The 21,755-nt window shown below is 48.0% G+C and overlaps 1 protein-coding gene across 5 annotated transcripts in view; it reads left to right on the top strand.

Annotated features, from left to right (window-relative positions):
- The window catches only part of LOC117232802, a 143,119-nt gene that overhangs the window by 103,245 nt on the left and 18,119 nt on the right, over positions 1-21,755 (top strand). For all 5 annotated transcript variants that reach the window (XM_033492461.1, XM_033492486.1, XM_033492496.1 and 2 more), the window contains one exon: positions 13,897-13,972. In XM_033492461.1, coding sequence (XP_033348352.1) covers positions 13,897-13,972 — 76 coding nt within the window. The remainder of the gene's footprint in view (positions 1-13,896; positions 13,973-21,755) is intronic.

Below are 21,755 nucleotides of genomic sequence, written 5' to 3'. Positions count from 1 at the left end.
TTCCGTGTTCGTTCACGGTTGCCGTTAATTCCACCGTTGTCGTAGATTACCGCTCGACTCGTTAATTACGACGGAGAAAGAGCCGGGTTTTCGTTAGTGGAATCCGTCGCATGTTTTATGTCCACGATTACTTAGTCCGACACCTAGCCGCCGTTAGTTTTTTATCGCTTCCGTAATTCAGCCCGTTCCTTTCCACTCGAACGCATCGCTCGCCAATAAACCGTTTCCAGGTGAAAGGATAAATCGGAAAACGGGAAAATTTTCCATCTTCCGTTCGAAGAGCACCGGGGTAGGGAGAATCCTTGTCGAATCGTTCGGTTTCGATCGGCCCTCGATAGTGTCTACGCTTTCGCGCGTCGCGTTATCTCCATTATTTTTACGTCCATTGTCCCGGAAATACGTAATTAGCTATACGTATGACGGTGGGCCGGCCGTGCCTTTGCATACACGCGAAATCGATATGGTGCTAATTTACCAACCGAATTCCAATGATTGCCGTTGCATTAAACATTCACGTTGCAATCGCCGCGCCGTTTTGGGACGCGTTCGTGCGGTAGTAATTTTCAATTCCAGACTAAACGAAATATCGTAGCGTTGTCGCGTAACGAAACGACGTTAACGCGAGTTAAAGTGACGAATTTAAAGCGGTGTAATGGAATGCGACGTCGTTAGGAGAACTGTTGGGATTCGTTGGAACGCGTCACTGCGCCGCACCACGCTTCGTACAGAGCAGCCTCGTTTAAGATCGAACCACGCTTTTCACCGATTTCCACGTATTTTATCTCCGTCATCGTGTTCTCCGTCCTTTCACCCTACCTTTTTCTAATCGGCAAACAATCCGATCTCGCAATGGGACAAATTCCATCCGAACGGAGATGAAAGACGCGTTCTCTTCGTTCGGGACTGTGTTGTTCACGCGGCACGGCGCCGAAGAATTATTATTCGAAGCGGAAGAACCGGCGAAGGGAAGGAAGGAACGACACGCGCGCGCCTACGATAGTTGGACGATAGAGCCTGGTTCGGAGCAAACGTTTCGCCCGAATGTCGGATAACGAAGATTTTTCTCATTAACATTCGACTAACGAGGCAACGGCGGTAAAAGATCCGTTGACAAGAGGGTGTGTCTTTCTCGGTGGCTTAGTCTCGCACGGTCGCGATTCGAAACGGTCGCGTCGTGTTCCGGTGTACGGCGCGGCAGCAAAAACGTAGGAAAAGAGGGTGGAGGAGGAGGAGGAGGAGGAGGAGGAGGAGGAGGAGAAGGGTCGGTTCGGTGAGTCGGTCTTAAGCTGCGACGAGGATGTAATTAAAGAGAGAAGGGCTGGATGAAGCCCAGCGTCGACTCGACTCGAGGTTCGAGTCGAACCGAGGGCCAGCCTCGACATGACGCAGTCGCACAATTACAGCGAATAAAATTTAACGAAGTGTATGGCACGTGTACGCCGCGAACCACGATTCGCGCACGCGCTTAATTAAGTTCACTCGTCGCCCCTGCTAACTTGATCCGACGCGATCCAGGCCCGTCGAGGTATGTAAATCGAGTTCCCCGGCCAGTTCCTCCCGTTGCTCGGATCCTCTAATTTTCCGCGCGCGTACAGCTACCTCTGGAAAAAAGGAAGCGAGAGCGAAGTGGGAAACAGCGATAGCACAGAGCGGCGAGAAGGAAAAGAGCGCGGCTCGATATTTTCCACGACCGATCCGTCGCGTCGCTGAAATTTCTCGGTCTTCCGATAAATTCGATTTATCCGCCGGTCGATAAAATTCAAACGGACGTTGACGCGTCACGCGTTGAAACGAACCCATTTCCGTACTCGCTGGCGGAATATTCGGCAGACGGAACAACAGAACGAACGAAGAATCGAACGCTTCCGCGCAACGCCCACGCGAGAGTTATCCTTGCATCGTACACCGCTAATTTCTTTAATTTCCCACGCAACGCGCGCCAACTCCGACAACTTTAGCTGCGTATTCCGACAGGTGACACGAGCGTTCTCCGCCGCTTCGATTTTGTTGTTCGATACACGTAGGTGCGAGCGTGTAGTACCGCGCCTCGCCGACTTCCGTCAGAGATCAGCGTAATTTTGTCCCGCAATTCAGAACCTAACGCAAACTCATTAAATCGTAACCGCTTCGTATTTTCCACGGTGTACACGGTGCGCTGTACATTTCTAATTAATTCGTTCCGTTTTATTTTCCGTAGTGCCGCGCCTCTGCGCGCTGCGCGTTCTCTTTCTCTCTCTCTCTCTCTCTCTCTCTCTCTCTCTCTCTCCATCTCCATCCGTGAAACGTCTGAAGAAAAAGGAGCTAAAGAGAGGAGAAATTAGTCGGACGAATTATTTCCGTTCTATCCTCGAAGGCATTTACATTAGGTGGGAAATTGGAAAAATGTTATCTCCCGCTAGCAACGGTACCTTCGAATTCTCGTTCCGTTCCCATTTTGGGTCGAGAAACTTCCACTTTTCCGCCAAATGTCGCGAACCTACCTGCTCCGGCAAAAATACGTATCCGGAACGCTGTTGGCCGTGTTGCGTCGACCAAGCCAAAGGAATATCGAATTTTCCCGAATGGGTCGTCCCTGTTGAAGCATTTTGGCGCAACAGATATCGCGAGGACGAGGGGAAACGATGATAAAACAATTTTTCGAAATTCAATGGAAAAACGTTCGCGTGTGAAATCGCGCGTGGTCGTCCCGTAGGGCCAGCCTTAATTCGGCTTAATTCGTCGATAAAACGATTGGTGCCGCCGCGTCGAATCGTTAACGCTCGCCCCGGCTCGCTCCGCTTCCGATCGATTCCTCTTCGAACCCTTTTTCCATCGGCTTGGTTGGTCTGGTCGACGCGCTCTCGTCTCGTTAAGCGATTTCAAGCGAGCTCGTCCCGGTCTCTCCGTCGTCTCGGTCGTCTTAAATCAAGACAGATCTTCGTCCGACGAAGATTTGACTTTTGCCGACGGTGAAGCTTACGGTAGGAAGATAGTCGTGGGGAGAAAACAAAGTCGTAACGCTCGTACGCGTAGCGTGATACCGCGACACAAAGTTGAAAATGGCGAGTTAGTATTTCTATATTCCGGGATAATTAGAAATAATACTTTCATTACTCATCGCCGCGACGAAATACGCGACGAGATACAAAAGTAACCGCGACACAGTAGCGGGAGAAAGCGCGTAAAACCGGGTCCCGTATTAACTCAAACTTGTCTCGCTCTTGTTTCTCCGTGTCCGGAGAGCAACCGTGATTCTTCCTTTTTCCCCTCGCGCCGGTTACATTGGGACACGCGCGTAAAAATTTGACTACACGAGACCACTGGTTACTTCACCGCAAACGTTTACCAAAATGCGTAAGCGCAGAGGCCCAACGAACTTCGATTGCTTTCCATTTTACGGCCAAAAGGGACAGGAAAAATTCATTCGTCAAACTTCGGTAACATCGCGCCCTTACATTTTTTCCTATTCAAAGTTGCCGCGAAATTCAAATTATCCCGCAACTTTGACGTCTCTCTGACTTTACCGATCCCGTTTCTCCTTTTTCTTTTTTTTTTCTTTTTTATTCTCTGCTTCATCGCGCGCCTCACGAAAATTCCTCTCGCGTTACGAATCGTTTCCGGCGGCTCGTTCGTCATCGAACGTCTTTAAACTTTGAAAAGACGCATCGTCGACGAACAATGGGACGTCGCGTCGCGGGCGCCCGCCTACACTCTCCTCCGAACTTCCTATCGAACGAGAGAGCCGTTTCTGGCTGCTGTCCAAAGCGATTTCGAATTCCGCGTCGAACTCGTCCGAGTTCGCGTCCATCGGAGATCGAACCGTACGTCCAACACGCTTCCGTCGTAATTCGTTCGATACCGTTTTCTTCTCGTTTGCTGGCAATCGGTCGGTTTCGTTTCAGTTTGTACACCGACGTAGCGGTCGAAACGTCGAATTCGATCCACGTCTGGGTTCCTCCACGCGCCGCCAAAACGTGTCTTTCGATTCGATCGACGCGGCGGCACGAAATACCTGCACGAAACTGGGTAAATACTACTGCGAAACTACGTTGGTAGTCGCGGTCTACTGGTAGCCGCGGTTTACACGGGTCGACGACAATTAAACCCTCGACGCAGATATCCGGCGTTCTACTATCCATCCTAGCGATACGATTTTCAGACGCGTCGCTGGAATATCGCGAAACCGACGAAAATAGTTTCGCACACGGTACACTGGAAAACACCGTAGCTTCGAGCCGTGCACGATCCTAGATGGAAATTTCTCTGCGACGGACGAAATCGACAACTAGCAGCGTGGCTACCCATCGTCGGCTCTCATTAAACATTCAAATGCGTCGGGTGGCCGAACATCGCTGGTCAGTCGTTCGCTCGCACCTTATACGATCCTTCTCTCCACTCGTCGCGACCCACACGACCGAAGAATAATCGCACACGGGAAGCTGACAAAGATCGAAATTCCCTACAACGTTGATCGCGAATTCTCCGACGGAAGAATTCTCGTTCGGCCAATTATTTCGAATTGGAGGGTGTATAGCTGTCAGGTTTTCGTATGGAATATGCCCGGTAAATTGCGATCTTTAGTTGGTGAAAAAATGTAACAGGCTTAGTTGTTGTCGTTGAAAAGCCTAGATCCAATTCCATTGCTACAAAAATACACATCGACTACTAAATGCACGCACGCGTGTGCATAGCGGGATGTTGGACAGCCGAACTTTGTCGATAAATTCTATGGGTATAATGAGAGGAAGAATGATTTATAAACATGGTTCAGCTAGAGCTTCGTTAAAAAGTTATGGAAAAAATACAACATAGAGAAAGGGAATAATATGTTGGTGTCTAGTATCGCCTTCAATTTTACGCTATTGTGCGAAACTTTACAAAAGAAAGATATATCAAGCGAATGTTATATTGGTTCATTGAGACGAAAAACAATGAAAACGAAACATTTTATTTTCGGTTTGTTTTACTTTTTTCGGTCAATATGTTTTATTATTCTTCCTTTGTATTTCGTGTTTTTATTATAGCTTCCCAATAAAGCCTTTCAATGGCCTATTTTGATATAGCGTTTCTTGCTGCTTTATTATATGCCTTGGATGCCTTGTACAGCATTAAACGTAAATTCCTCTGTATCTTGAAACGTAGAATCGAGCGACAGAGCATAGGAAGAAATCGCTCGATAAAATGCGTCGAGATCGTCGAAATCGATAGGACGTAAGTACCCTATTTTGAACAATTACCTCGAATGGAAAGTCCGAAAGCAGCACAGTCCCGGTTTTCGTCACAGCAATTTTTATTCTTGTTATCGTCGTTCACGGGCATTTCGTCCTTTCGTGTACAAATTCGCTTAGTATACAAAATGGTTCGCGAGTGACGACGATACTCTATCGACGTTACATCCGAAGGAGGATCGCGAGAAGGAAAATTCTCTCGCAATTTCGTTATCGCCGTCGGTCGAACTGGTTTCTCCGACTGTGCAAACAGATGTTTACCCGGCTGTATTTTGCTCCAGTTACGTTTCTCGCTCCCTTTTCTTCCCTTGGCTCGTTTTAGTCGTCGACGAGTTCAGTTTTTGGCGAGGTGACGACAAACCGTGGTGCGCGCGTGTCCCAATTCACACACACGGTCGTTTGTCTCCGTGTATCAGTCTACACGAAGGTTCCGCCATTATCCTATCATGGCAGATGGAAGGGTTATGTGTACCGAACCAGCCGTAGCAGCCCTCGGGGAACATGGAGCCGCATGGAACTCGACCGAAGCGACCCGTTCCACTATGAGCTCTCCATAAATATCGAATGATTGATTTTAATTGGGTCCCGCTATCTCTCCTCGCGTGGCTTTCTTCGCGTCCATTCACCGAGATTGCGAGAGAGCGTTATCTTGGAAATCGCCGCGAGAACGAGTTCCAACCTCGTATCTAAACTTCCGATACCTATCTCGTTCGACGCAATGAGAAAACTTTCCTTCCGCTGCTATCGAGTCCGCGCGTTCGTTCATCCTCCACATCGCTTGTATCTTTATCCCTGATACGCACGGAAGAATTTCCTAATCGCCGGATGTTCCCATCGAAATTTCCACGTACTTCTTCGTTTCCACGAGATCGGTAATCAGCTAGAGAAAGAAAGCAAACATATTCTTGACAGTTCGACGATCAATATATTCAGCTACCGTTTCGAGAGTCGCTATCGCGTTATACGTTTGACAGTTTGTAGCATTTTCCAGCGATCGGAATGGACTCAAATCCGTTGATATTGAGTTGGAAATCTCGCAGTCGCGAGACAATTATCTCGCGATTTTGTCGTAGAAACGCAAAGTGTCAGACGGTAGCCTTCTGGTCTGTTTTATTTCGTACATTAACGTTCGTGACGTAGGTGAAACTGCACGGCGCATTGCACGGCCGACTCTCAGTGACTAACTGTACGTTCTGTCACATCAGCTCCACCGGATTCATAGGTCAAACAAATGTCCTTAATGGGTCTTTTCGACTCTCACGATATATGGGCGTACTCCGGCAAACCCGGATATCCATTGACCTTTGTCATTCTCCAGGATCCTTCTCGACCCTCCCGCCAGACATTTCGAAAAATTGTGTTCGTGGCAAAATTTCTCTCCCCGAGCGGTTCTCCGGTTGCGCGCGGTAATAATTAATCGCAAAGCTGGCCACTTTGTTCCCCCTTGTCGCGTAGCGAATATTAAAAGAAAAAAGATCGCGCTCGAACGAAAGGAGATGGTACGCTCGTCTAGCCGATCCTCGTTCTCCGTGTCGGTCTCTCTCTCTCTCTCCCTCTCTCTGTCTCTCTTCCTCTTTGTCTCTCGAGAGGCCCGTTGTCGAGCCGAACGTTTTCAGCCGAAAAAAGTAGCGCACGACACGACACGCGCCCCGTCTACGTGATAATTAATATTAATGTGGCATGCGTTTCAGCTGAGTCAGCCAACCGTGCACATATACCGCGCGCGCGTCGCGCTCCTCTTTTAGTTTTCTCTACTCTCCCCATCGCCCATTTCGCGTTGCCGCGAGGCCAATGGAATCGATGAACTCGCGGAGCACGTGAAAAACCAGTAGCTACTCCACTGCCCATTGGACACGACCGTCTTCTTTCTTTTCTTTCTACCCTCGAGCAAAGCTACGTCCAGTTGTCTCTCTCGGAAACAACGACGGAAACAGACGGCGTGCGATCTGTACGCGGTTTTTACGCGCCTGACCGGCATCGCCGGCGCCCTTCGCCGCCCAGCAGGCGTTCGAGGGGAAAATGTGCCTCGATAGCATTACGCGAGGGCCGTGAACGTACATACAAGCCACGGTTTAGGCGGCCCTCTCTTTTGTTCGCCCGTGTCGTTCCTTCCCCCTTCCTTTTTCACTCCTCTTTTTCCTTTTGCTTACAATAGCTGTGCGCCGAGGGACACGCGCGCGTCGTGACGCGGTCACGCCATAACCCGGAAGCCGCTCTCTCTTTCTCTCTTTTTCTACTTGTCTTTCCGTTTCTCTTCCGCTTCCTCGCAGAAAGAAGGGCCCACCGAGGCTCGTAAAGACAAAAATCGGCTCTCTTATCGTTGGATAAATTTATCGTCACGACTACGCCAACCTTTAGCTACACACGGTAGGAGGGAACACGAGCCACCGAAACCAAAGATACGAGTCGAGGGGAAGGCGCTTCTATATCGCCGCCTGGATTGTCCGGCCTCGGGCAACGGCACACATTCCGTGTTCGCCACTTATTTCTCGGCGGTTCTCCTTCGCCTAACCTACACGCACCCCTTCTGTACGTACGCACGCACGATACGCTGCTCGCGCTTTAATAAATTGCCATCGTTGCGGTCCGACGGTGTACTCGAGAATAAATCGTCGAACGACGAAATACGTATTAATTCTTTGGGAAAAATTCAGCCGGATATACGCTAGCGGCAAATATATGATGAAATAGGGCTGTACGAGCGGTCACCTGTGCTTCAACGTACCTTGAAGTTCGACCTTGGACCTCGAATAGAACGATCGATTTATTTAAGAAAAGTAAGCAGCTGGCGGAAATTGTGGCAACACGTTGTACACCCGCAATCCGTGTTAATTACCAACGCGTATTATCTGGCGTTGATCTTACAACTGTGAGAAGAGATAAAAAGCTGGAAGGAAAGTTATTCGACGTTTTATTTGTGTATAAAACACGAAATAGTTTTGATTGCTACACGCAATAGTAGAGATGCACGGACGAGATGACGTTGCCAAATATTCGCTCGATTTCCAGATGGACATTCGCTGATTCCAACGCCACTTTGTCGTAATATTACAATCGTACGGTACGCGGACGTCGTACGACGTCCAACCGAGTCTGTTTTATCGTTGTTTTACACCTGTTACGATCGTCCGTGCTTTCAAAGCTCACCACTCACGATCGTTAACCTGGTCCGCGATCGTTGCCGGAACATGCAGAGGAAGGAAGAACAAACGCGCGGAACAAACTCGAAATCGGTATCGCAAATATCGTGGAAGATCGTCGCAGTACGTACGAATAACGTAACGTGGATAAACGAAGAAGGAAGAGGCTACGATCCTCGCGAAAACAAAATAACAGATTTGCAGGATGGTTAATCGTAATCGCGTAATGAAAACGTTAATGTCGACTGACGGTAGCGCGGTCGCGTGAAACTCATCCGAACGCGATAATACAAGGACGGCCTTTACCTTTCCGTGTCTCCGGCCCCCTTTGAAGGAGCGCTTTAATTCGCGATAAGTACGTAAGGGGGAATTTAACTGGTGGCGTGACCAGATACGAGTTAACTGCCTACCTGGCCGAACAACCACTATATAGGATAAGATAACGACTTCTCGGACGTCCGTCCGGCCAACGTTCTCTCTATCGAGCAACAATTTCGCTCGGCCAATCGGTCGCGCGTTTGCGATCCGGAACACGAGGAATTCTTTTCTCTCGCGTTCCCGCGCTCCGATCGCCTCCGTTCCAACGATTCTGTCAAAGAATTCCGGGAATCGTTGCCAGCCAACCATGGGAGAAAAATGTGCGAAAGTGTGTGACAAGATCAAATTGTATACCACGCTTACTACCTTCGTAATTACAGTTCCCGGCAATCGAATCACCCATAGTGGCGATACTCTCGCATTTATGTTTTCCACTTATTTCTATCCGACGAAATTCTTATCTATTTTTCATGCAGTTTTGCGGTTACGAATACGTTCAATTCAGTTATTTAAAGTCCGTACGTACAATTTTAATAGCGTTTATTTTAGATCTACGTTGTACGATTTACTAGCATTATTTCACTTTTTCACTTTCTGAAAGGATTAAATTCGAATCGGTTCGTGTCGTGATTAAAGCGAATGCGCAAGTGATTTAAGCTAGCTTTAAACATTTTCATTCAAGTCGGATGAATTGCCCGGTTTGGATGTTCTTCGACGAAATGAACTCTATGGAACGAATCTGGCTGTGTAATATCTCATGGTAATTAATTAATTGCGGTATACACGAGCGATTATGTATCGAATAATAATTCGGCCAGCCAAAGAAAATTTATTATTTACAACGTGGCGTTATAGTTGAAAAATAGAAATTGTTCGATAGGATCCTGCGTCGACGGTGCCACGATAGAATTTACATATACGGTGTTACAAAATTAACCGCTAGGTTTCAACGAGTTGTCTCTAAATTCTTTGTGTTTCTTCGTTTGTTTCCAAAAAAAAAAAAAAAAAAAAGAAACGAAGAAGAAGGAAAAAAAAGAAAAAGAAAATGATTCACCAACTGGCGCATACAATTACACGCTCGACGTATAAAAAATGGCTCGTAAATCGTAACTCGTTACGAATTGACCGAGAGGGGAGAGCGAATTACGCGCGTCTATGCGAATAAAACGCTTTTAACCGTAAGCCTTTTCGCGGCGAGCATTCGGAAGCGGAGTAAAAAACGTCTAAGGGAGAACTATCTTTGTATGGCGGTTGCTGCGTTTCACCATTCTCCGCCGACCGCGAATTTTTCAGCTCGTGACGATATTGTGCGACGACGGAAATCGGAATAGAGCCCGGTGCGTTTCCGGACGAAAAACGGAACTCAATGAGTATCGCTCTCTCGTTACCGTGCCAATTAATCTTGCTTGCCTTGAATCACAGGTAAATTGGCTTTTACGATTTCGACGAATCGAGGCGGAATTCGAGGACGGATCTTCTCTAACCGGAGCACTAGAGACGGACAAAACATCTCGTATATAGACGCGGGATACGATCGTATCGCTGCACACGCTGGTCCGATGTTTGAAAAAGAAGAAAAGAAAGCTAGTGGTGCGCATTTAGCGCATCCAACGGGAAATCGTGACGCACGTCGTCAAAACGAGGCGACGTTGTCCCGTTTTGACGAGATGACGATGAACATAGTTCACAGATAAAATGCAAAGTCTTTTGTTCTTTTGGGATAAACCGGCTATTTGAAATTCGCATTCTTGCACTCGAATATGTGCGTGTAGAGCGTTCGAGTAATCGACAGGGGAGCGATACGACGCGAAAAAACAAATCGAAAATATAGAACGAAACTTTTTCACGTGGCGCTTCGTTCCGCAGGAAATCATTTTTGCAATTTTTTTGCAAGTATGCGTATACCGTACTAGGTTGCTTCTTGATTTAATCATCTTCCAACTCTATCGTTCTCTCTGCATCTTTCATTTATTCGTAGTAAATAAATTTTCGTAAATTTCGCGTCAAAAGATCGCTCTTTTTTCTAATTTAAGAATATGATTTGAAACATACAAAAGACCTGTTTTTTTTTTGCGAGAAAACACTACTGTTGAAAGCTTTTTTAACACGAGTACGTTCTCCGTTTGATACCAGCGGACTTGTGTTTGAAGCATTTTTCTGGTTCAACCATCGAAACCAGCTATACACGGGTTATAGGAAATCTACCAAAGAGAACTTTGATGGAACGTTCAACACGCCATAAAACGTTGGTGATTGTTTGAAAACTGGACTACACTGGACTATAGGAATTCGCATTAAGACTAGCTGAGAATCCATCCTATATTTGTCACACGGCTTGAGAATTATCGATCGTCGGGTGGATAAATAAGTTTTGAAACATCGATCGCCTATCGCACGAGCGTAAAACAAATAGAAAATAAGAGGTAATAGAACGGTAATAATGAAAATTCTGGTATTTTCGTGGTATTGCTTCTGATAGCTACGACCGTATCGCGTTACCGGAATTTCGCCTCGGTCATTTCATCACGGATAGCATTTGCGGACATTAGGAAGTACCGCGGTAAACGCCAGCTAAACAGCTCTTCGTTAATTTCACTTTGGCGGATTTGATCCGAAGAATTCGAGAAGGGTCCGTCGAAACTAGCGGTTCTCTGTGGCTTTAATTGGAATCCTGGCCGATACCGAATCAACGCTGCGAAGAAAGCTCGTTAGATTAATTTGCGCAAAATTAACGAAGAATCGCTCCTAACGAATTTTAACGTCGATCGTGCAGTAACGATCGGCAAGGATTTTCGTGACTCGTTTTTTTTTTTTTTTTGCCGCGACAACCAACAGAAACGCTCGTAGAACAAAGACGCATTCTACGTTTCGTTTTTACTTTTCCATAAATAATCGCCTTATGCCCGTTCGTATACGCTGTTCGATCGGACCGTGCATACCATCGTGCAGATAGCATCGTTGACGACCAAGTACCTGACGTAGAGGAACAGAAGGCACAGGACGCGTTCGCGTAGAGAAAGCGGCGAGTTTGGTGGAGAGCCGACTTGGAGTGGCTATTCAAAGTCGAACCGGCGTGCAATTAATTCCTGAACGCGGAGAAAGCGAATCGGGGCGGCCGATAGGGTGCACTTGTGACCCGCGTCACGATCGTTCGGCCAAAAGCTGAGTAGTCCGGACCCGAACTCGCTTGTCTCGAAACGCCGCGGGCACTCTAATTCAATGGACGATTCCGTTACGTACACCGTAAGCGACGTTATTGTCGTGGCTACGAACCTCTCCAAACCGGACCCCGCAAAGCCAAAACGAGACGTCAAACCGGCGATTCTGTGCGCGGAGTTATCGATTCGCAGCGAGTCGCGATTCATTCGAAAACTAATTTAACGTTCGTTAATGCACGGATATCAAATTTGCGCCTAATCGAATTTCTTCGGGCAAACGTCATCGTTGCCTTTCTCACGGTTCTCATCGATCGATTTTTCATCAATGGAATCGCGCTCGACGAACCATCGGAAACGCGTATACACGAGCAACGTAGTTGTTAACTCGAGATAACGACACGTAATCGAAACCCGTCTATGCGTTAAAAAGTATCGGCGTTGAAGGGAACGTGCAAGCACGCGAGACACGGGGTTTCACATAGAAGCTTAAGTCGAAGTTTTCATCGACGAAACGGCTGATCGAAGTATAACTGGAAGGATAAAACAAGCGGTGAGATGCAAATCGATACAGCCCCACTGCCAGTCCCAAACGAGTACGCTGCATGCTATGTACCTTTGAAGCGCGAGGACCGAATGGCGAGTCCCTATGCAGCCCAACGGCGATAATTTGCAATTCGCATTTAAAACACGGCCGTGTGTCGGCTTTTTCGCGTTGGCCAGTCGCGCGTCGTAACGCGTACCATCGCGATTAAAGAGTCCTTCCACGTTTACGTAATTTGCACACGGAACTGACGCGCTTGGCATTTCCAAGTCCATTAAGATCATAGTCCGGGTAATTAGAAGGACAATGTATCTTGGTTCGTGAGTGGTGGATTAAGCGGTACGACCGTGGAAGAGATTAACCACTGGGAATGGTTCTTTCCAGCACGGTAACTTATAAGCCAGCCACGTACGCGAAACGTCCAGGACTCGCGGGCCGAAGTTACGTTGTGTAGAAATTCCGCTTCCAAAAAAAAAAAAAAAAAGAAAAAGAAGGAAAGAAGCGAAAAAAAAAGAAAAAAGAAAACGCGATGGGACGAAACGGAGAATCGTACTCGGTCGAGGCTCGCCTCGAAATCACGTTAGGACGTACGAAAAATTGCGTCTCTCCGAAGGAAATAATTCAAGCAAACTCACCTGCCGGTCTCTGTGCACTGCTCGCGTAACGATACATTACGGACGGTATATTTTACGATGCAGAGAAAGGCCGGCCCTCCGTGGAATAGCCACGCGTACCGTCACCGTCGTAAAATATCGCACGAGCTTAATTAAACGCAAACCCCTTTGAACCGAGCACCGAGCGCTAGACAGGGTCTCGTTCTCTCGGTTCTGCTCGGTAGCTTAGTGACTCCGCTGTACCGGCCACTCTACCAATCGGATTCGCCACACGTACCACCTGCTTTCTTTCTATATTTACCTACTTATTTATATTTATCGTTACGTGTCGTTTGTCGTTTGTTCGCGGCAACCGGATCCGATGGAATTTCTTCCGGGTACCTCTCTAGCAGGGAGGACCATGGGAAAGCGAAGAAGAAAGAAAGGAAAGCGGCCACAAAGGACGGTACAATGGAGTTTGCGGAGCATTGTTTGAACATCTAGTACAATCCACTCGCGTCCTCCGTACCCCGCCTCTTGGTCATTCGATCGAGCCACAACTTTCCAAGCTTTTCTTCCTTGTACTAAGTAATGGTCGGTGGCTGGAGTCAAGTCGAACACGGGTCGACTCGAAGGTCGCAGCGAGATTTTATCATAGGAATGTCATTCGGGACAGAGTGGCGTTCAGTTTTAATGCTTTCATTGTGCGCTTCTCAGTAGGTCAAGCGTTCGGTGGCATTTGAATCGAAAGAGATCCTCGGCAACGGTCACAAAGACGCCGTTGCCAGCTAGCAAGCATGCGCTAGATCTCGCGCTTCTTCAACTTTCGGCTAGTCCTCGCACCCCATTTCTCGAAAGTTAGAAGACCAAAGGGAGAGATATGGCTGCCGTCGGTGTCTAAAAAAAATACAAAAAATTTGTTTCCTCTTTCTGTTACAGTGACTGGGCTGAAGCTGCTTTACATAAGCGTCCCGCCGTACTCCTTTAGGGGCCAGAGTGCGCTTCTCGAGTGCAGGTAAGAGTACTCGGACGTGGTGCAACGTCGTCGAGCGGCGTCGTTTTCAAAGAGATTCTCGCTGGTCCTTCCGCGTCTCTTTTTTTCGATCGACCGACGACGATCGATCGTACAGATGCCACATTCGGGAACGACGGGCGCGAAATCATCGCCGGCTGTGTACCTGCCGAAGCAAACGCGTACGTCGTTGTTCGTAAATGTCGGGACGTTCGAAGAGACAGAAACGGCTGACATACAAATACGAGCAACGAGGAAGCTGACGTTATTAATTGGAAAATATTGCTTTCCGTGCAGCGTTGCGTTCGCTAAGTACGTTGTGCGCGAGGCTAACAGGTGTCGTAACGCCTGCGAACGATGGCGTCGTAGGAACCGTTGGCATTTTTCGTCTGACTCGACGTGGCGTCGTCGCGCGCCAGTCTTCCATAACGATTCTACTTTGCTGGCGACGTTTTCAGCACGCGTTCAATGCACGCGAGATAAATCGATTCGCGGTCATCCAGCGAATAAATCCCTGGAAAACGACAAAGCCGTTGGAGTCGGACGCGAGCGATCGAGCGGTCCGATACGAGTGGGAACCGCAACGAAGAAACGCGAAGACGGGTCGAGCGATTTTTCTCTCTTATTTACAGCAAGGGAAACCAGACGAGAAGAACTCGTAAAGACATCGATAAGATGCCAGCCAATAACGTATCGAGTTTACGCTTAGCGTCCGAGCGAGACGGTAAATAAGATTAAAAATAAGACGAGAAGAAGAGGATGGATCGGTAATCCCTTGGAGCTAGGAATCTCGATATCTTTCCGCTCTCTCCTCGCGCTTTATTTATTTATACTCGCAATATCGTAGACCGCAATCCGAGCGGCAAAGCTTCCTCTTACCTCTGTTGGGTTTCTCGCCTGAAAAAGATGCTTCCCGAGGCATCCGAGCGCGTACAATCTTCGACTCCCGCGAGATCTCTTTCGAATTCGTTCGCGGAACCCTGGCCTCCTCCTTGCGCGTCTGCTTCGTGACGTCCCTGTGCCATTTCCTCTTCCGGTTACACGGCAATCTTGCAGATTTCGTCCACAGCCACGAGAGCTTCTCGTTGAATAAGGGCCGAGTTGCTTCCAACTATGCAGAACTTTCGTTCCGTTGTCTATTGCCTGGAACACGAATTCGAACGCCTAACTCGAACGAACGTTTCGCCCTCCAGTGAACGCGAGTTGGAACGCGCAGCCTGTAGCGTCCCTGCGTCGATCATCGTAGCGGTCCGTTCTCCCCGTCTTCGTCGGGGTTGTCGTATGGCCGGTAATTGCGCGAGTCCAGTAGTTAGCGCGGAATCAAAGTTTCTTCCGGTAGGAAACGACGGGTCTCGGCGAATCTCTGTTAACGAATCTCCATTAACCACGATTCATAGGCGAAGACGATGCAAGGCATCCGAGTACTTGGCTATCGGTGTTGCTCGATCGTTTCTTTCTCCTTATCTTTGTTTCGTCGTTTATAAAATCTAGCTCGAAGCTTCGGACATACAAACGAAATGCCCATACCGATAGCTGATGCCTTTCGACTTTTTCCAAATCGCAGTATTTTCAGTACGCGATCGATCAGAGATTCGAATAACTGTAGACGACAGTCGCGTGAATAGCGCCGAACGAATCATTAGGCGAACGTCGGCTATAGATTTTAGAACTGGTCGAGAGTCGGTTGATACAAGAAGCGTTTGTGAGAAAATCGTGGAATGGTCGTAAAATGTTTGCAAACATGTTTACTGGTGAGTACGCGCCTTAACGGTTACTACAGCCAACTAAACCCTGCGAAACTTCCGCAGAGTTGACCAAACTGCCGTTCATTCCCATACCAGACGACATCTATTCCCCTCGCAGAGACGGAACGCGCCGAAGGAGTAACGCGACGTAGGGCACGAGGCTTTAAAACCCTCCGGCATAAAGCTTTCCATGGGAGTTTTAAATATCATAGAGTCGTTGATAGGACAGAGTTTCGAGCAGAGAGTTGTTTTCGTAGCTTTAATAAAGTCATACGGAATAGCATAACGCACGGTATAACACGCGAGTATCGAAGAACAGCGACGAACGGATAAATTTCGTGGTGTGATTTCGTATTTGTAATCGCGTCGGATTAACAACTCGATCGGTTCTCGAGATATAAAACCTGAAAGCTCTAAATTACGAGAAATAGCGAATGGTATCTGTTTCATCGCGGAGAATGCGTGCGCGTGATCGTAATAGTAAAAACAACGTCGTCGACTCAACGTGCCGCTGACCATCCCGTGAGACGTTGGAGCCTGTGAGATAGGTCAGTAACTGTAGGTGAGCGTGTGAGATTCGATCGCGGAAATAGGAAGACGATATTAAAACGTTAAACATTATGCTCCGCTTTAAACGATGATATCTCAGGAATGGAAAGTCGTAACAGTATAAAACTGAAATCGTTTTAAAGAAGAGAGTTTCCCGTTTCCCGCGAGCTTATTACCATAGCGAAGATACGAAGAACTTTGGAATAATAATCGTACAAAGTTTCGGCCACTTTAATACGTTATCCGCAAGCTTGAAAATACGCGTATCGTACCGAAATACGTTATTCCATTACTTGCGAATTAATGTTGCGCGATAGTACTGGTAAATACTTTTAACTCGAACGGTAATGCGCTACATGTAAATTAGCATGATATCTGGCTTGTTTTCGATACGATAGATAGAATACGGTAGAAATATCGATCATTCGTATTAATTTCTCTGTTGATTTATACGGATTGTTTTCGGGCTCGTACTAAAACACGAAAGAGTGGTATAAATCTACATGAAAAAATAAATCGAAAATGTGGAGTGACATTTTATCGTAGCATTATTTCGGAATAAATCGATAATAAAAATCTGTCGAATACAAGTACATTTACACGTGATCTCGCGCGTTACGCCTGCATACATACGACACGTGTCGATGTAATGCTTGCTTGAAACACTGTTCGTATTTATCGAATACCAAGTAATGAGAAATGAGACACAAGCGTATATATCACGCGATAATTTTATTTATTAGTATTAAAATTCTGAAAAATCATTTACTTTTTGTCCTACTTTTGCTTACTGGACATTGACAAAATGACAAAAGCTGAAGGTTTAAACGGAATATGCCAGAAAAATTTGTCTACGTCGTATTCGAGTACAGAGCGCGTGTAACCCCACGAATCCTGAGCACCGACTTACTCGGAAACGAGTTTTCGTACAAGAAAAATTCTACAGCTTCGATTCGATCTTTCACGCAGGTCGTCGTAAAACGAAGCTAACGCTCGTTAATCGCGTATGTTGTAAGAAACATTGAATTATCCGAGAATCTGTTGAAAGTTTTCAAGATTTATTACACGTATTTTACTAAAACTTGTCTCGTTAAGGCTCGCGCTGGAAACTAGCGAGTGTCAGGTGACTCACAGACAAGAGCGTACATCCGTCACCTTCTCGATCGTATCGCCAAAGCCTTTGTCGTAACACGACTTAAATAATCGTTAAAAGTCACGCGGAACATCGAAATACACTTTGGAAAAGATGGAACCAACGACCGTGGTCGTGGATTAACCGTGTAACGTGTCCTCGATGATATTTCGTGGATCCTTAAGCTCCGCGCGCGTGCCACCATGTTAATTAAGACGTAATGAAATTATGGTGCCAGCATTGCGCGTCCTACAATTACGGCTAGTCGGAATATGCATTCTAATTAGTGGCGCGGACTCAACGACTTTTCACGAAGAAAATAAGGTCGACCGTTGGATATCGCGCGCGCCTGCATTTCTAGTGGGTACTTGTTTTCACGAGCAATGTAAGAAACAGCGAGCAATTGCCGAGTCGACTTTGATTTCCAGGGAAAATCGATTTTCGCGAACGTGTCGTCGACCTAGACCGCGAGATCGCTCGATAATATCCAGCGAGACGGACGCGTCGAACCAAATTGCACCGTTGATCGCGAAAACCGATCGATCGAATCAACGCGTTGATCCCATCCGCGTAGCCAGCCAGTTGCCGAGCAAAATCCCAAGATTAATTCACAGAACGCGAAGCCGTGCGCAAGATAGAGATTTTTCCAATTTTGGTCTTAAGCGTTATTTTTCTTGGGACCAATGTTCGCGTCGTATAATATCAACGCGTTATCGATTGTATCTCGGACGCATCGGAAAATTTATCTAAGCGTGATGGAACGGCGAGGAGAAGGACGAGAAACGGAGAAGAAAGTCGCAACGCGAGTGGAGCGCAGGTTGTCGAATGGAGTTGTTCGAATTCGCGAATCGGTCGTGCGTTATCGAATTATAAAGTTGAGAAGCAAAATTCGTCAGTCGGAGTGGCATATCCTGCGCGCCGCTGGCACGTATCCTCGAACAGACTCTATCGAACTATTACGTTTTGAAACTCAATAACTTGAGAACAGCGAACCAGCGTAACGTTGCGATATTGAATTGAAACTTTTTCGTTATTCTTGTATTTTGATCGATCGATTTAGCCCCCCTAGAGATTAAAAATATCGCCTCGTTGCCTTTGACGTCGAGGCACAGATTATCGTCGGAAGAGACAGAGATCGGCGTGTTTTCGTCGTCGTCTTCTCGTCGCAAAATGTAACGAAGCAAAGATCGTCGTGTATCATCTAACTAGTCCTACTAGCCTAATAATAAATACTGTTGCGTATCGCTCCTTTTTTTTTAGCATCGACGCTGCAATCTTGAAACGATTTCGCTTGCGAAGAAGACGCACGTACCGCGCGACGCGCCACTCGAAACAATTTCAGCTTATCCGATAAAATATTCATCTATTTTCTAGCGCTTTAAAGTTATAGCTTGACCCAGTTGCCAGAAACGTGTCGTACGCTGTGTGACTCGCCGTTGCTTTTTTTAGATTTTAATTTTGTAAGTGGGCAACACCGATACGCAAGTAGCATCGGTAGACGATCGAACGTTATTATCTTGGTGCTGTACCGTTGTATCGACATGGCAACGAAATAGCAAAAGGCACGTGAGATCTGTGTAATCGGAGTCTGAGCTCCGCTCTATACGTCGAGAAATTCGGAACGAGGAGAAGGTGTGAGAGGACCTTGACGTAGCAGGTCGCCGTCTTTTCACTTTACGACCGAAGGTCCAAAGTCTCGCGACTTTCCATTTTTCCCAGGTATCTACCAGCCAAACGAACGTACTCTTTCCGACTCTTCGTTCTTACGTTCAGTTGTCGTTTCCTTCCGTTCGGTTTTTTTCAAACGGTGGAACGTGACACGTTCGCGCGGCACTTTTCTCCGCGTCCTCGTTCCTCATGGTCCTGCCAAAACAACCAGCCATTCGTATTCTAATCTCATTCTCCTTCTCTTCTGGAATAAGGCTCGCGATAGCTGGTTCATAGGCCGCAAGAGCGAACGAAACAGCGGCGGTATCGTTTTCCTCTCGTCCCTCCCTCGTTTCTCGATGTTCAAGCAGCCACGGTACGACGATCGGCATCGAGTTTTATAAAGTGAGGCTGACGCGACATTCTCGACGATAAATACGGTCGATGTCCTGTTTATTCTCGGACGTCTTGGGAGGCGCGTCGAGGATAGGACTTGCCGAAAGTCGTTTGAAAAATGGAAGGAAAAGAAGGTGGAGCGGCAAGGCGAGAACGGCAACGAGACGATTTGCGTAATTAACGAGGTTCGAAGCTAAATTGACATTTCGCTCGGAGTGTTGCGCGGTACTCGGCATCTTCTCGTACACTCTTAAAATCGATGTGATTTATTCAGAGGACGCTAGGAGTCGGTAGGTCGTGTCCAGAGTCGCAGAGTCGTATTCGATGGAAACGATCGTCGCTTGGTCGAGCGGTAGGCGAGGAAACGGGCGAGAGGATGAAAGCGAAGAGGGAGGGGGGGGAGGGCGGGAAGGCGTCGTTTGTTTGGCTCGGTATCCTCGATTATCCGGGTCGACGTACCGTTTTTCTCGACAGAAGCGACATTCTCTCGCGGAAAAAGGAAAGAGTTGGACGACGAGCATGTACACGAAGTTCTTTGATATTGGGTGCCAGTGAAGCGCCAGGACGGCAGCATGACGCAGCAAAGAGACGGGGATCGTTTTCCGACGTAGGTATAAATTGCAAATTAGTTTACCGTCCCCAGCGAGCGCTCGGTTGTTGGTTTATCCGGCGCGTCGCCTCTTCTCTTCTCCGCTCCTAACCTCGCTCCGTCCTGTCTCGTCCCGGCAACCCGTTTCAGCTCACCTCGTTTCATTCTCCGTTCCGTTCTCTGTCCTGTTCAATTCCGGTTCGCCTGTTTCGTCCCGCTCCAAACGGCATTCCGAGCGGCTTTAACGGGGCGCGGAGACCGACGACCAAGTTCCTTCGTGATTTTGGCGCGCGAGCAGCCGTCCCTCCTCGTCTTCTTGCTCGCACCCGTCGAAATTCCGGGAAATTTCATCGCCACGGAGATCGCGAGCGAATCCTTCCGAGCGCGTCTAACGCTTCGCAAGCGTTCAACGGAATCTTCGAATCGGAAGCAAAGTCCGAAGACTGAGTGTGCGATGGACTGTCGTCTGCGACGTTCTACGCCGAGACGCACTCCTTTCTCGAGACGCGTAACTTCTCGAACAGAAGAACGATCGACTTCTCTTCGTTACAAATCTTCCAACTTTGCGCAACTTCTTCGAACGGCCGGCGAATGGTAGTCGAAGGCGGAAAAACGCTTTCTCCGAGCTCCGTCTGGGCCATCGAACGAGATGATAGAGCGACGACGGACCGAAGATAGTTGGGCAATTTTCCAACGTCAAGAACGCTTTTACGCGCATACAGGATACGACGTACAGTCGCGATACGTCGAAGCTACAGCCCTTCCGCTGCTGCACCGAATCTCTCTCCGCTGCGAACAATGGGGTGCCCGGTGGATATAAAGCAGCTTCCCTCTTGCGCGTTCTACCGCGACTCGCAAATCCGACACGCGATAATTTGATCAAAGAACAGAGAAATTTGCCTGGCGCGCGGTCCTCTGCACCGTCGCTGTAGCTCGTTGACGAGCGGATACCGTGCGCGCACGTGCATACTCGACGAATCGAATCGAATCGGATGGAATCGAGTCGAAACAAAAGATTTCCGCTTTGCCGTGTACGAGGCAAGGTCTCGGAGAAAGGGAAAGCAAAGGGAAGAGAGGAAGAGGGTGGAAAGAAGGGAAAGAAGCAGATACGACGGAAGAGAAAATTGGTAGGATCTATATAGAAAGGAGGGAAAGCTGGGAAAGCCGCCACAAAGAGAAAAGAAAATGGAAAGGCGGAGCGTGAGAGCGCGCGAGCTTGGAAATCCGAGGGGAGGCGAAGGGGGAGTTCCCGCAGGACACGACCCGGCAAATGAGCCGGAGGATGCAAATCAATCCCACGACGCAGCCCTCCAAATTGTGCACCTACGCTCGAATGCGGCAATCCCTTTTCCGGTAGCTGCAGCTGGCAACTAGGGAGCTACCTCCACGGCGGCGACGGTGACGGCGATGGCGACAGCAGCACCGGTGCCAATGCAAGCGGAAGCGGAGCAACCCCACCCTACCGGATGCCCCCCTTGGGTACGTCGGCTATGCAACGATGTCACTATGCGACCGTGTCGCTTCGCGATGGTGCAACGATCGAGCAACCGAGCAACCGAGCAACCGAGTAACCGGCTAGTTGGCCAACAGACTGTACAAACGACGTCGCGATACAACATCCTACAGCGGAGCATCGACGTATTCCATACGACGGTGCACGGTATCTAACGGTAACGCGGCGTGCAACTACCTTATCGTACTCTTCTCGTCGTTGACTCGACGATATAG

The sequence above is a fragment of the Bombus vosnesenskii genome, unplaced genomic scaffold (genome assembly GCF_011952255.1).
Source record: "Bombus vosnesenskii isolate JDL3184/JDL3185 unplaced genomic scaffold, Bvos_JDL3184-5_v1.1 scf7180000013263, whole genome shotgun sequence".
NCBI classification, from domain to species: Eukaryota; Metazoa; Arthropoda; class Insecta; order Hymenoptera; family Apidae; genus Bombus; species Bombus vosnesenskii.
Note: the sequence above shows the minus strand (reverse complement) of the source record. Positions and strands in the feature narration are given on the sequence as shown.